This window comes from Microcaecilia unicolor, chromosome 3 (assembly GCF_901765095.1).
Source record: "Microcaecilia unicolor chromosome 3, aMicUni1.1, whole genome shotgun sequence".
Classification (NCBI taxonomy): domain Eukaryota; kingdom Metazoa; phylum Chordata; class Amphibia; order Gymnophiona; family Siphonopidae; genus Microcaecilia; species Microcaecilia unicolor.
In genome coordinates, this window is record NC_044033.1 from 526,317,203 (window position 1) to 526,332,431 (window position 15,229).

Genomic DNA, 15,229 nt, shown 5'->3' on the forward strand with positions numbered 1-15,229 from the left:
ACTCCATAGACGATTATTTGGCATGCTGCAGTCAAATGACTGTAAAGCACATTGACATCCTTTCTGGATAAAAGACGGTAGATGTAAGCAGTGAGTAATTTTAGTATCATCTGCAAAATGTTAATATCATCCTGAAACCAATCTTTCATCCAGCTGTCCTCGGCATACTTGAAGTAGCATCGTTCTCTGCGAGCTCCACCACACGATTGTGCTGCGAATACCATCTCTTCTCCTATTTTTGTTTAATTTCAAAGCTTTGAAAAGTTGCAACATTCTTTGGGATCTTCAGAGGTCATTGTCATTCTCCCTCACCAAATGAAGGGTGTCAGTAATGAAGAAATACTGGCGAGGAGCAAACAAAATGTAATCTGTTTACAAATCAGGGCTATTTTGCATCGTGTTATCCAAATTAAGCCAGTTATTGTGATACCCGGAAAACATCTGCGGCAAAGATAAACAAAATCAAGTTCGTCTTTGTGGAGGGATTTCACCCAGCTGCTCTCAACTAGAAGAATCTGTCAAAGAAAGTATCTATTAGCTGATCATGTGGAGTGACTTTACAGCATAATCTATATGCTCCCATTTGCTACAGGTTATTGTAAAGACATGAATTAGACTAGTTTAGCTTACGCTTCCCTGTGACTTACTTCGAAGAAGAAAGCCATGTACGGTAGTTACACGTTTTGGCTGACAGACCAGCCTCCTACACGTATCCTACGGGTCAGCTTCAGCTTAGGGCGAAAGGGTTTCAGTCATTTTTGTCTGATTTTAGTTATCCCAAAACATTTTCTCTTTATTGTGGTAGACATTCTAGATTCTCTGGCTGTAATAGCTTTAGTTGGAGCACTTTTAGGATAAAGCAAAGGTGAGATTTGGAGAGCGCGTGAGAGCTGGCTTCAACATATGCCTGGGAGTAGTTCTTGTGAGTGTTAAAGTGGTGTGAATGGCATGTGGGCAGCAGTGTCCTGAATTTTAATTTAATCTGAGATTTATAATTCACGTCTATCATATCAAGATTGAATAAAAACAAAATACAGTATTCACTGACTTTTCGTTTAAATAACCCCTAGTTGCCAATCTCATAAACAATAAAAATATACTAAATATAAGAATTCAAATCTAATCTTACCTAAAACTCCCTCATTTTACTAAACATCACACTTAAACTGACATATCTAATCTTTCACTGATGAAATGCCAGGCTTTTTTTTTAAGGGTTCCAGAGGTGATATAGACCAGTGAGCCTGACGTCAATGCTGGGCAAAATGGTAGAGACTATTATAATGAACAAAATTACAGAGTATATATATATAAACATGGATTAATGAGACAAAGCCAGTATGGAGTTAGTGAAAGGAAAATCTTTCCTCACCAATCTGCTACATTTATTTATTTGCTTATTTAATTTATATCCCACATTATCCCAATAGATCAGGTTCAATGTGGCTAACAGCTTATTGTAATTAACAGTACAAAAAGTGATGCGGGATAATATACATTAAGTAATAATAACAAAATAAATGAGAAATGAGTAACTACAATATGTAATATGGAATTAGAAATTGGAATAATTATACAATTAGGGGTTTAAATTCATTATGATCATCCATGAGAAATTGCTTAAACAGAGAGGCTTTAAGGTGTTTCCGGAATATCAAATAATTAGGTTCCCATCTGACGAATTTTGGGAGGGAATTCCACCATTTGGTACAGAGGTAAAAGAATCCTGACTTATAGATTGACTTGTAGATCACATTTTTCCAGTTGGGATAGTGGAGGGTTAGAGGGGGAGATTAATTAAAGGTTGCGTATAATCAGGGCTGAATAAACGTGGATAAAGGTGAGAATGTCGATATTGTGTATCTGGATTTTCAAAAGACATTTGACAAAGTAGCTCATGAATGATTCCTGAGAAAATTAGAAAGTCCTGGGATGGGGGTGCTAGCAAGCAACGGAAGAAATGGAAGCATGGAAGAGGAGCTCCGGTGTGATCATTTTAAAATCAACAACTCCCTACTTCTACCACCACTAAGTACATAAGTATTGCCATACTGGGAAAGACCAAAGGTCCATCGAGCCCAGCATCCTGTTTCCAACAGTGGCCAATCCAGGTCACAAATACCCGGCAAGGTCCCAAAAATGTACAAAACATTTTATACTGCTTATCCCAGAAATAGTGGATTTTCCCCAAGTTCATTTAATAACGGTCTATGGACTTTTCCTTTAGGAGGCTGTCCAAACCTTTTTTAAACTCCGCTAAGCTAACCGCCTTTACCACATTCTCTGGCAACGAATTCCAGAGTTTAATTACATGTTGAGTGAAGAAAAATTTTCTCCGATTCATTTTAAATTTACTACATTGTAGCTTCATCGCATGCCCCCTAGTCCTAGTATTTTTGGAAAGCGTGAACAGACGCTTCACATCTACCCGTTCAACTCCACTCATTATTTTATAGACCCCTCAGCCACCTTTTCTCCAAGTTGAAGAGCCCTAGCTGCTTTAGCCTTTCCTCATAGGGAAGTTGTCCCATCCCCTTTATCATTTTCGTCGCCCTTCTCTGCACCTTTTCTAATTCCACTATATCTTTTTTGAGATGTGGCGACCAGAATTGAACACAATATTCGAGGTGTGGTCGCACCATGGAGCGATACAAAGGCATTATAACATCCTCATTTTTGTTTTCCATTCCTTTCCTAATAATACCTAACATTCTATTTGCTTTCTTAGCCGCAGCAGCACACTGAGTAGAAGGTTTCAACGTATCATCAACAACGACACCTAAATCCCTTTCTTGGTCCGTGACTCCTAACGTGGAAGCTTGCATGACGTAGCTATAATTCAGGTTTCTCTTTCCCACGTGCATCACTTTGCACTTGCTCACATTAAACGTCATCTGCCATTTAGACGCCCAGTCTCCCAGTCTCGTAAGGTCCTCTTGTAATAACTTTGTGTCATCAGCAAATTTAATTACCTCACTAGTTACTCCCATCTCTAGGTCATTTATAAATATGTTAAAAAGCAACGGTCTCAGCACAGAGCCCTGGGGAACCCCACTAACTACCCTTCACCACTGCGAATACTGTCCATTTAACTCTACCCTCTGTTTTCTATCTTTTAACCAGTTTTTAATCCACTATAGAACACTACCTCCTATCCCATGACTCTCAAATTTCCTCTGGAGTCTTTCATGAGGTACTTTGTCAAACGCCTTCTGAAAATCCAGATACACAATATCAGCCGGCTCCCCTTTATCCACGTGTTTGTTCACCCCCTTCAAAGAAATGTAGTAGATTGGTGAGGCAAAATTTCCCTTCACTAAATCCTTGTTGACTTTGTCTCATTAATCCATGCTTTTGAATATGCTCTGTAATTTTTTTCTTAATAATAGTCTCTACCATTTTGCCCGGCACCGACATCAGACTCACCGGTCTATAATTTTCCGGATCTCCTCTGGAACCCTTTTTAAAAATCGGCATTAGGGGCTGCCCGTTGTCACCCATGTTGTTTGTGCTGGCCTTGGATCCTCTCATTCGAGATATTGTGAATACGGCGGATATACAGGGGGTGCATCTTGGTACTGAACAGTTTAAGATCTCTGCTTTTGCGGACGACTTATTAGTGATTCTCACGAATCTGAGGGTATCATTGTCGAATGTCTTAGAGATCATCAAGGAGTTTGGAGACTTTTCCGGGTTTTCCCTTAACTTAGATAAATCTGATGCATGGAACTACCTTCTCTTACATGAGCACGCAGTTGTGGAATGAATTACCTACTACCTTGAACACCATAGAAGAAATAACCAACTTTCGAAAATCTGTGAAGACGCATCTCTTCAAAAAGGCTTACAAAGAAAACTCATAACCTGACTAAATCACCTCGCCAACTCGCCCAGCTACAACAGTCTAATATTCTCTAACCTCTCTATCTACCCACCTAAACTTTTTCTCCTTTCCCTACTTAACATTGTTACATCACTAATCATATCTAATATCCTAGAATGGCAAAACCATAACAAGACTCTGTAAGCCACATTGAGCCTGGAAAATGTGGGATACAAATGCAATAAATAAATATATGTATCTGTGGAGGAGTGGAATGGGATGAACTGTCCACTTAAAAGAACTGATAACTCGTTTCTCTATCTGGGGATCCAACTTCCAGGAGATCCGGAGCAATTGTACCGAATGAATGTGGCAAGGTTGTTTGGCGCTACAAGGCAGTGTTTGGAGAGGTGGTCTACACTGCCACTATCACTGTTCAGTAGGATCTCCTTATTTAATATGATACTGTTCCCAAAGTGGCTCTATTGTTTCCAAATCCTGTCGCTTTATTTTACTAAGGGAGACTGGAGAAAGCTGATGGGAATGCTTTCCAGGTTCATTTGGAATAGGAAACGCCCACAGGTGCGCTGGCAAAGCATGATGGATGCATGGGATAGAGGAGGTTTTGGGATATTAAACTTGCAAAGATACAATAGAGCTTGTTTGCTGAGACACCTAGGGGATTGGCTGCAGGGAACATCACACTTTACTCCACGAGAGGTGGAGGAAGAGTGGGTCGGCACATTGAGGTTACAATATGTGATACAGGCACATCAGTCAGTATTGCCAGCCCACTTGAGGAAGAGTATATTGGTCAGGCCGCTTCGACTGCTTTGGAGAGAATTAGGACGCGAATGGAGGTTTGATGCACAGTATTGTAGGTTGTTGCCTATAGTTGGGAATGGAGACTTTCTCCCCGGGTTAGAAAATCGCAGATTTAGAGTATGGCGGCAGAAGGGGATTGACTCCTTAAATGATATAGTAGACTCTGATGGTAAGGTAAGGAGATTGGAATCTTTGGGACTCGACGGGCTAGAGTGGATGGACAAATTTGCATATCAGCAGGTCTCTCACTATATCGCAGTGATCCCTAGACAATCTTTGGTTGTTGATATGCCCAATCTGATAGCCCAGCTTTATGGAATGCCTAATGATGACGCCGCTTCTATTTCAATACTCCACAAAAGGCTTCAGCAAGGTCAACCACCTAAAGTATTGCGTAGCCTGATGGCAAAATGGTCAGCAGACTTGCAAAAAGAAGTCACATCGCAAATGTTGTTGAGGAGTATGAGGCAAATCCCAAAAAGAACGAGCAGTGCAGAGCTGAGGGAATGCCAGGGAAGGGTGATCCTGCGAGCGTATATGTCTAAGCTGAGATTGCACTTAATGGGAGGAGTGGACTCACCTCAGTGTGAGAAATGTGGGGGGCCGCAGAGCACCTTGTATCATGCTATGTGGGAGTGCCCCAAGATACAACAGTTTTGGGCAAAAAGTTTCAATTTTTGAGACAAATTTTGAATATCAGTATCTCGCTACAGCCAGAGCATGTTCTGCTGGGGGTGGACGCTTTGGCAGGGCTGGTGCTGTCCCATCAAAACCTACTACTATATAAGGCGTTTTTAATTGGGAAAAAATGCATACTAGTCAATTGGGTGGGCCAAGAAGCTCCTACATACTGGCAGTGGCGTAACCGGCTGCATGCTTTCTTATTAATGGAACTGCGAGAGGTTCATCTGCACTTTAAAAGACAAAAGGAGTTTTATTTAACCTGGAAAAATTACATACATATTCTAGCACCACGAGTGCGTAGTTTTATTGTCAATCGGATGGGGGATTCCCTTACTTAGAATGGGAGGAACAAGGCAGTCTCGGGATGAGGGCAAGGGCTCATATTAATAGAGTTGGATCCTTATGGTGGGGTATAGGGGGGAGGGGAGAGAAAGGGGAAGGGGGGCTTCTGCAGGGGGGTATGGACGGTAGGGTCTGGGGGGAGTAGGGGGTTGAGGATGGGAGGGGGAAGGGAAGTTTATTCTGTAATAGGTGGGATACGATGCAGTTCAGGGGTTGGGCTAATATATGTTGAAGATTTGTACTATGCTGCTACAAGCAAATTGCGATTGCCTGGAGACAGGGTTATTTGTCTAAATGTAAAAAACTTGATGACACGCTGATCGCAGTGAAGTATCTTTGGTTAATAGCATACTTGTATGTCTGTACACTTGAGTTGTGGCTTGTAATGTTTGCAATGTCATCAATAAAAACGTTGAACTCTAAAAAAAAATTGGCGTTACATTGGCCACCCTCCAGTCTTCCGGTACCACGCTCGATTTTAAGAATAAATTACATATTTTTAACAATAGCTCCGCAAGCTCATTTTTCAGTTGTATCAGTACTCTAGGATGAATACCATCCGGTCCAGGAGATTTGCTACTCTTCTACGCATACACCGGCGTTCCAGCCGAACGAGAGAGAGGAAAGTGAGCTGTTCCTGCCTGAAGAATGGCGTTCCCCTGATGACGCTACAGCGAAACATGCTTGCATGTAGGGAACCGAGGATACATAACAACAGAGAACTGGTTCAGAAGCTCTACAATATTTGTTTCACTGCACGTTATTAAAGTGACTGGTTTTTAGCATGGACTTAAATTTCGGGTAAGATATTTCAAGGTGAAGCTGAGGTGGAAGAGAGTTCCAGAGAGAAGGTCCCTGAAAACTGAAACTAGCTTCTCTACAGATAGTAAGCCGAGAGGGAACTAATATAAAGTTTCCAGATGAAGAACGAAGAGAACTGGAGGGTGTGTAAGGGGTAAGCAGAGACGAAAGATACTGGGGGGCACTGGGAAGGCGAGACTTAAAGGCCAAACAAATCTGTTTAAACTTAATCCTGGAAGAGACTGGCAGCCAGTGTTCAGTTCAGAGAAGGGGAGTAACGTGGTCAAAGCGATGAGCTGAGTGAAGAACCTTAATAGCGGTTGATTGAACAAGTTGAAGATGCTTTAATGAGTGAAGAGGAAGACTAATAAAGAGAGAATTACAGTAATCTAAATGAGAGGCTACGAGAGAAAGAAGCAGAGTGCACAAAAGAGAGATGTCAAGAAAAGGGCAAATATTAATTGGTAATGAATCTTTGGCGCATTCATTTCCTTGATTTTTCTTGTTACTCTTTTGTTGAATTTATGTAGGAAACGTGTTTGCTTTCCTGTGAACTGTTTCTTACTGTTCTTTTTTTTTATTAGATATAAAATTTAATAAAGCTTTTGAAGTGGATTAAGAACTGGATAAAAGTGGCTCGCCGCCCCGAATTTCACTGCAGAAGTTAAGGCTTTCTTTGGGAGGTATAAAATTTCCTGATTTTTTTTTCAAATATAAGCAAGCTTTTTTTTAATAAAGGCAGCTATTTTTTGGTCCTCTTCTAATCTTAAAACTTGCCCTGTATGGTTCTATTTGGAGCAGGCAAACACTGTGAAGGTGACACCAAAGATGATGCAGAACAAAACATCCAACGGACTCAGAGTTCACATCAGTAGCTTTATTCAAAGTATATAATGGGCTCGACACGAATCGTATTTTGGCCACAGAGGCCTGCTTCAGGAGTCCCTACACAATACAAAAAATGTATACATAAAAATACTATTCTAAAAGCAAACAATATTAATAAATCAAAGCAAATGCAGAGGAATGATGACAGTACAAAGAAACCGTGTATAAAACAAACATATCTACCATTCACAACATGGTAATACATATGATAATGCTGATAACATAAAAAAAACTAAATCAAATATAATGAGCTCAAACGTATGACATTAATACTACTACTACTACTACTTAACATTTCTAGAGCGCTACTAGGGTTATGCAGCGCTGTACAAAATAAACAAAAAGGTCCCTGCTCAAAGGAGCTTACAAGCTAAAGAACGAAATGTCAAGTTGGGGCAGTCTAGATTTCTTGGGTAGAGGTGTAGACGTTAGGTGCCGAAGGCGACCTTGAAGAGGTGGGCTTTAAGCAGAGATTTGAAGATGGGCAGGGAGGGGGCCTGGCGTATGGGCTCAGGGAGTTTGTTCCATGCGTGGGGTGAGGCGAGGCAGAAAGGGCGGAGCCTGGAGTTGGCGGTGGTGGAGAAGGGTACTGAAAGGAGGGATTTGTCTTGAGAGCGGAGGTTACGGGTAGGAACGTAAGGGGAGATGAGGGTTGAGAGGTAAGGAGGGGCTGCAGATCGAGTACATTTGTAGGTTAGTAGCAGAAGCTTGAATTGAATGCGGTAACTGATCGGAAGCCAATGAAGTGACTTGAGGAGAGGGGTGATATGAGTGTATCAGTTCAGGCGGTAGATAAGACGTGCAGCAGAGTTCTGAACGGACTGAAGGGGGGATAGGTGGCTAAGTGAGAGACCAGTGAGGAGTAGGTTGCAGTAGTCAAGGCGAGAGGTAACGAGAGAGTGGATGAGAGTTCGGGTGGTGTGCTCAGAGAGGAAAGGGCGGATTTTGCTAATGTTATAGAGGAAGAAGCGACAGGTCTTGGCTATCTGCTGGATATGCGCAGAGAAGGAGAGGGAGGAGTCGAAGATGACACCGAGGTTGCGGGCAGAAGAGACGGGGACGATGAGGGTGTTATCAACCGAAATAGAGAGTGGAGGTAGAGGAGAAGTGGGTTTGGGTGGGAAGACAAGAAGTTCGGTCTTGGCCATGTTCAGTTTCAGGTGGCAGTTGGACATCCAGGCAGCAATGTCGGATAAGCAGGCCGATACTTTGGCCTGGGTGTCTGCAGTGATGTTAGGTGTGGAGAGATAAAGCTGGGTGTCGTCAGCATAGAGATGATACTGGAAGCCATGAGACGAGATCAGGGAGCCCAGGGAAGAGGTGTAGATAGAGAAAAGAAGGGGTCCAAGGACAGAACCCTGAGGGACTCCAACAGAGAGCGGGATAGGGGTGGAGGAAGAACCATGAGAGTGTACTCTGAAGGTACGATGGGAGAGATAAGAGGAGAACCAGGAGAGGACAGAGCCCTGGAACCCAAAAGAGGACAGTGTGTCAAGAAGTAAGTTGTGATTGACAGTGTCAAAAGCGGCGGATAGGTCAAAGAGAATGAGGATGGAGTAATGACCTTTGGATTTAGCAAGGAACAGGTCATTACAGACTTTGGATAGTGCCGTTTCTGTCGAGTGAAGTGGGCGAAAGCCAGATTGAAGCGGATCGAGGATGGTATGTGAGGCGAGAAAATCAATGCAACGGCTGTGAACGGCGCGTTCAAGTATTTTGGAGAGGAAGGGTAGGAGGGAGATGGGGCGGTAGTTAGAGGGACAGGTAGGGTCAAGTGAAGGTTTTTTGAGGAGAGGTGTGACAACAGCATGCTTGAAGGTGTCAGGGACAGTCGCGGTGGAGAGAGGTTGAGGATATGACAGATGGGGGGGGGTGATAGTAGGAGAGATGGTGATAAGTAAGTTGGTGGGGATGGGGTCTGAGGAACAGGTGGTGCATTTCGAGGAGGAGAGAAGATGGGCGGTTTCCTCTTCGGTGATAACAGGAAAAGAGGAGAAGGAGGCCTGGGTTGATTGGATGAGGGAGTGGGTGATAGGATGAAGAGGAGGAGAAGGTTTAGTGGTGAATTCAAGGTTGATCTTCTGGACCTTGTCGCGGAAGTAGTCAGCCAGTGATTGAGGAGAGAGTGAGGGGGAGGGTGGGAGCGGAGGGCACTTTGAGGAGGGAGTTGAGGGTGGCGAAGAGACGACGAGGGTTAGAGCTGAGGGAATTAGTCAACTGAGTGTAGTAATCCTGTTTGGCGAGGAATAGGGAGGATTGGAAGGAAGATAGCATGAATTTGTAGTGAATGAAGTCAGCACGGGTGCGGGATTTCCTCCATAGGCGTTCAGCCGATCGGGAGCAGGAGCGAAGGTAACGGGTGCAGGGGTTAAGCCAGGGCTGGGGATTAGTGCGCCTTGTAGGACGGGAAACAGATGGTGCAAGGGTGTCTAGGGCGGCGGAGAGAGTGGCATTGTAATTGGAAACAGCCTTGTTGACAGACTCGGAGGACGTGATGGACGGGAGGAGATCAGAGATAGTAGCGGATAAGGTGGGGGGGGGGTCAACAGCCTGGAGATTCCTGGAGGTAGTGGTTAGTGTTGGGCGGGACTGAGGGGGAGGGTGATGTGGGGGAAGTGTGAATGTGATCAGGTGATGGTCAGAAATGGGAAGAGCAGAGATGCAGAGATTAGAGGGCGAGCAGGTAGAAGAGAGGACGAGATCAAGACAGTGACTAGATTTGTGAGTAGAGGTGGTGGAGCTCAGTTGGAGGTTGAAGGAGGAGGTTAGGGTGAGGAATTGAGAAGCGTATGAGTCGGATGGGTTATCAGTGTGTATGTTGAAGTCACCAAGAATGAGGGATGGGGAAGAGGGCTCAAGAAAAACAGAGAGACAGGCATCAAAGTCAGTGAGGAAGGAAGGGAGGGACTTATCAGGGGGGCGGTAGATGACTGCAACTCGGAGTGGCAGCGGGTAGAATAGACGGATGGAATGGACTTCGAAGGATGAGAAGCAGTGAGACTGTGGAAGGAGGAGGGGTTGAAAACTGCAGAAGGGTGAAAGTAGTAGGCCAACGCCGCCACCGCGGCTAACTGTGCGGGGTGAATGGGAGAAAAGGTAGCCTCCATGGCAAAGGGCTGCGACTGAGGCAGTGTCTTCGGAGGTGAGCCAGGTTTCGGTTAGGGCGAGCAGATGGAGGGAATGGGAGATGAAGAGATCATGGGTGAAGGTAAGTTTGTTGCAGATTGAGTGGGCATTCCACAGGGCACACGAGAAGGGGAGGGAGGAAGGGGGGAGGAGGGGAATGGAGATTAGATTGGAGATATCGTGGGAACGTTTGCATAGATGAGACGAGGACGAGGACATGTGTGGAGGACCTGGGTTGGGATTGATGTCTCTCGCGGATAGCAGGAGAAGGAGCAAGAGAGAGTGGAGAAGGGTGGGGGAGGTAGGGCGACAAAGGCGCCGAAGGCGGGATGCGCTGAGGAGGTATGGGGAAGGGTTCATGGCAGGAAGGAGGTGTTGGAGGTTAAGAGCTAGGAAGGAGGAGGAGGACAGTAGGGATGGTGAGGTGGTGGGGGATAGGGGTAGGTAGGGTATTGCAGTAGTGAGCAGGACGGGGGGGGGATGGGTAGTGAGTTCGTGTGGTAGATAGCGGAGGGAGGGGGAAGAGATTTGGGAGGGATAGGGCGAGGAATAGAATGTGAATGGGGGCCATAGGTAGTGAGCGGTAGGGAGTGAGTGAGCAGGCAAGTTGGACGAGCTGGAACAAGCTGGATCAGACGGGCTGGGACAAGTTTGATCAAACGGGCTGGAACAGCTGGAGCAGGCAGCAGGCAGGGAGAAGCTGGATCAGGTGGGGTGGAGCAAGCTGGTGCAGATGGACTGGAAGCTGGATCAGGCGGGCTGGAGCAAGCTGGTACTGATGGACTGGAACGAGCAAGGGGGAGCTGAAGAAGCTGGATCAGGCTGACTGGAGCAAGCAGGATTAGGCGGGCTGGAACAGCAGGAGCAGGTGGCTGGAACAAGCAGGAAGAGCTGGATCTGACGGAGGCTGGAGCAGACGGTCTGGGACGAGCAGGAAGAGCTGGATCCGGCGGAGGCTGGAGCAGATGGACTGGGACGAGCAGGAAGAGCTGGATCCGGCAGAGGCTGGAGCAGATAGACTGGGACGAGCAGGGGGAGCTGGATCAGGCGGGATGGAGCAAGCTGGAATAGGCAGGCTGGAACAGCTGGAGAAGCTGGAACGAGCAGGGAGAAGCTGGATCAGGCGGACTGGAGCAAGCTGGATTAGGCAGGCTGGAACAGCTGGAGTAGGTGGTTGGAATAAGCAGGAAGAAGTTGGATCCGACGGACTGCAACAGGCTGGTGCAGATGGACTGGAACGAGCAGGGAGAAGCTGGATCAGATGGAGTGGAACAAGCTGGACGAGCTGGATCAGGCGGGCTGGACCAAGCTGGAGCAGGTGGCTGTAATAAGCAGGGAGGCTGGAGCAGACGGACTGGAACAAGCAGGAAGAAGCTGGATCCAACGGACTGAAACAGGCTGGTGCAGATGGACTGGAACGAGCAGGGAGAAGCTGGATCAGATGGAGTGGAACAAGCTGGACGAGCTGGATCAGGCGGGCTGGACCAAGCTGGAGCAGATGGCTGTAATAAGCAGGGAGGCTGGAGCAGGCGGACTGGAACATGCAGGAAGAAGCTGGATCGTGCGGAGTGGATGGAACAGTAGGGAGAAACTGGGTCAGGTGTCCTGTAGCAAGCTGAGCAGATGGTCCGGATTCAGCAGATGGGCTGGAACAGGTAGATGGATCAGAGCAGGCAGGGAAAAGCTGGGTCAGCAAAGTGGAGCGAGCTGGAGCAGGCAGATGGAGCAGATGGATCAGAGCAGGCAGGCAGATGGGTCAGAGCAGGCAGGCAGGGAAGAGCTGGGCCTACAGAAAGACTGGGACAGGGTGGGGCCGATGGACTGTCTCTGCCTGGTCTCTGTCCCTGCCCCGGTCGGCCCGACGCACAGGACGCTGGATCGCCCCGAAGTCAGACTGCAGACGCTGGATCGGCGGGCTGGAACGGGCTGGGGCTGCTGGACTCGCCTGCCGGCGCTGCGAAGCCACTGTAGGCGTCCCGTGGTCCGCAACTGCAATATGCGCCCAGGCTGTTCCGGCCGGGGAGTGCGGCGGCAGTGCACAGGACCACGGTCGACCAGTGCGGCAGGCAACGGCCCGCCCGACCCCTCCGCGCAAAGAGACCAAGCACTCCGGGCTCCCCCGGACTGCACGGGCCGATGCAGAGAGACCGCGGGAGCCCTGAGCAGCCGGGTGACAGTGGGGGCAGGCTGCAGCCACGCGGCAGGCAGACGACAGGCAGCCACAGTCAACCGGACCGTCCACCCACGCCGGAGACCAACGACGCCGTCGCAGCTCACCACCGATGGCAGCTCCTTCCTCCTTCAAACGGCCAAGACGGCGCAAGTGAGTCCTATTCCTAAGAACCCACGGAGCTTGTCGCGGAGCTTTCTACCTGGCGGCCATAAGTACATAAGTAGTGCCATACTGGGAAAGACCAAAGGTCCATCTAGCCCAGCATCCTGTCACCGACAGTGGCCAATCCAGGTCAAGGGCACCTGGCACGCTCCCCAAACGTAAAAACATTCCAGACGTTATACCTAAAAATGCGGAATTTTTCCAAGTCCATTTAATAGCGGTCTATGGACTTGTCCTTTAGGAATCTATCTAACCCCTTTTTAAACTCCGTCAAGCTAACCGCCCGTACCACGTTCTCCGGCAACGAATTCCAGAGTCTAATTACACGTTGGGTGAAGAAAATCATAACATAAGAGACATAAAAATATATAATATTGAACCAGATAAAATATGAGTATAATGACCATAAAAGAAACCCTAAAAATTACAGAAATTATAAAACAGAAAAACCTCATATATGAAAGTAAAAATGTATACATAAAACATGTCAACATATGTCACGTTAGGATGTTCCCATCCGAGATAGAATTACATGTGGCTATGCCAACTATATTTAGATAGCATGTATGTGCAGGGTAAATTTACACATATAAAAGGGGAATTAAGTGCAAATTTGGCTGTACTACCCTTGTTAATGGAGATAAGAGAAGGAAAAAAGGAATGTATTGACTAAAAACAGGAGGATATGAGAATGGGAGTCAGGACTACTATGTAAGACTACAAAAACAGTACCTGTGAAGTGTAAACATATAACTTATCAGCGCTCTATAGGATTTGAAAGTAATGTTGTAAAAGATAAGAAGAAAAAGTAAAAATAATGAAAAACTGGAACTACAAAAGCTAAAGAACTTGAGACAAAAAAATATATATCTCAACTATTACAATGAAGTCCATGCCATTTCAGACTGTAAAAAATATAAAAATAAATACAAAATTAAAAGAAAAGGACAGAAAAAAAAAGGGAAATGCACATCTACCTGGAATGCTAATGGTAAAATGTGAAACAAACATGAGGGGACACTGGAGCTTGGATGAGTGGCAAGGAAAGAAAAAGGTGCTGGTACGCTGTACTGGTACAAAAAAAGCCCAGCATATTAAAAGCCTTAAGTCTGTCCCCATATGCTTTATGAAAGAGACCACTGAACAATTTTGTAGCCGCCTCCTGAACCGACTCCATTCTGTTTGTTTATTTTCATAAGTACTGTCTCCAGAAATGCACGGGGCCTCACCAGAGACTTATATAAGGGCACTATCACCTCTTTTTTTCCTGCTGGCCATCTCTCTCCCTGTACACGAGCATCCTTCTGGCTTTGACCATCGCCTTTTCTACCTGTTTGGCCACCTTGAGATCATCGGATTCAATATAAGTATTAATTTAAAGGCTGTGGCGGACATTTAAATTAAACAGTGGTGCTACCTGATAACAACCCAGTATTTCTGAAACCAGCACCGTGAAAACAAAAACCTGTTTGCACTAACCCATTTTTGTTTTTCTACCTTTCAGGTGCGAGTTGTTTGTTCCGCAGATGTACCTCTGCAGAGCCTCTTTGTGCACAAACCCCAGGACAGTGAGAATGAGGAAAGCCGAATATTGATGGATGACTTGGGGCTGAGCCAGGTAGGAGGCCTGAACCTCAAGTCCTCTTATTGTGAAACAGAAAAAATGCTTAATAAATGCTTAATGGTCTCATCTTCATGTATTAAAAAAGATGGAAGGAAGGCCAAATGATACCCGGCATGGTTACAAGGAGAGGTGAAAGAGGCTATTCTAGCCAAAAGGATATCTTTCAAAAAATAGAAAAAAGATCTGAATGAAGAAAACCGAAAATAGTATAAGCACTGGCAAGTTAGATGCAAAGCACTGATAAGGAAAAGAAGTCTGCCATAGAGGCAAAAATTCAAGGAAAACATTTTCAGATGCTTGAGAAGCAGGAAGCCTGTGAGGGAGTTAATAGGTCCATTAGATTATCATGGAGTAAAAGGGGCACTCAGAGAGGACAGGGAGATATATATATATACAGTGGTGGAAATAAGTATTTGATCCCTTGCTGATTTTGTAAGTTTGCCCACTGACAAAGACATGAGCAGCCCATAATTGAAGGGTAGGTTATTGGTAACAGTGAGAGATAGCACATCACAAATTAAATCCGGAAAATCACATTGTGGAAAGTATATGAATTTATTTGCATTCTGCAGAGGGAAATAAGTATTTAATCCCTCTGGCAAACAAGACCTAATACTTGGTGGCAAAACCCTTGTTGGCAAGCACAGCGGTCAGACGTCTTCTGTAGTTGATGATGAGGTTTGCACACATGTCAGGAGGAATTTTGGTCCACTCCTCTTTGCAGATCATCTCTAAATCATTAAGAGTTCTGGGCTGTCGCTTGGCAACTCGCAGCTTCAGC

General features: G+C 45.7%; 1 protein-coding gene across 1 annotated transcript in view; it reads left to right on the forward strand.

Moving 5' to 3' along the window:
• AFG1L (AFG1 like ATPase) overlaps nucleotides 1-15,229 on the forward strand; it is a 350,420-nt gene that overhangs the window by 317,864 nt on the left and 17,327 nt on the right. The window contains exon 12 of the mRNA XM_030195195.1: nucleotides 14,329-14,442. Coding sequence (XP_030051055.1) covers nucleotides 14,329-14,442 — 114 coding nt within the window. The remainder of the gene's footprint in view (nucleotides 1-14,328; nucleotides 14,443-15,229) is intronic.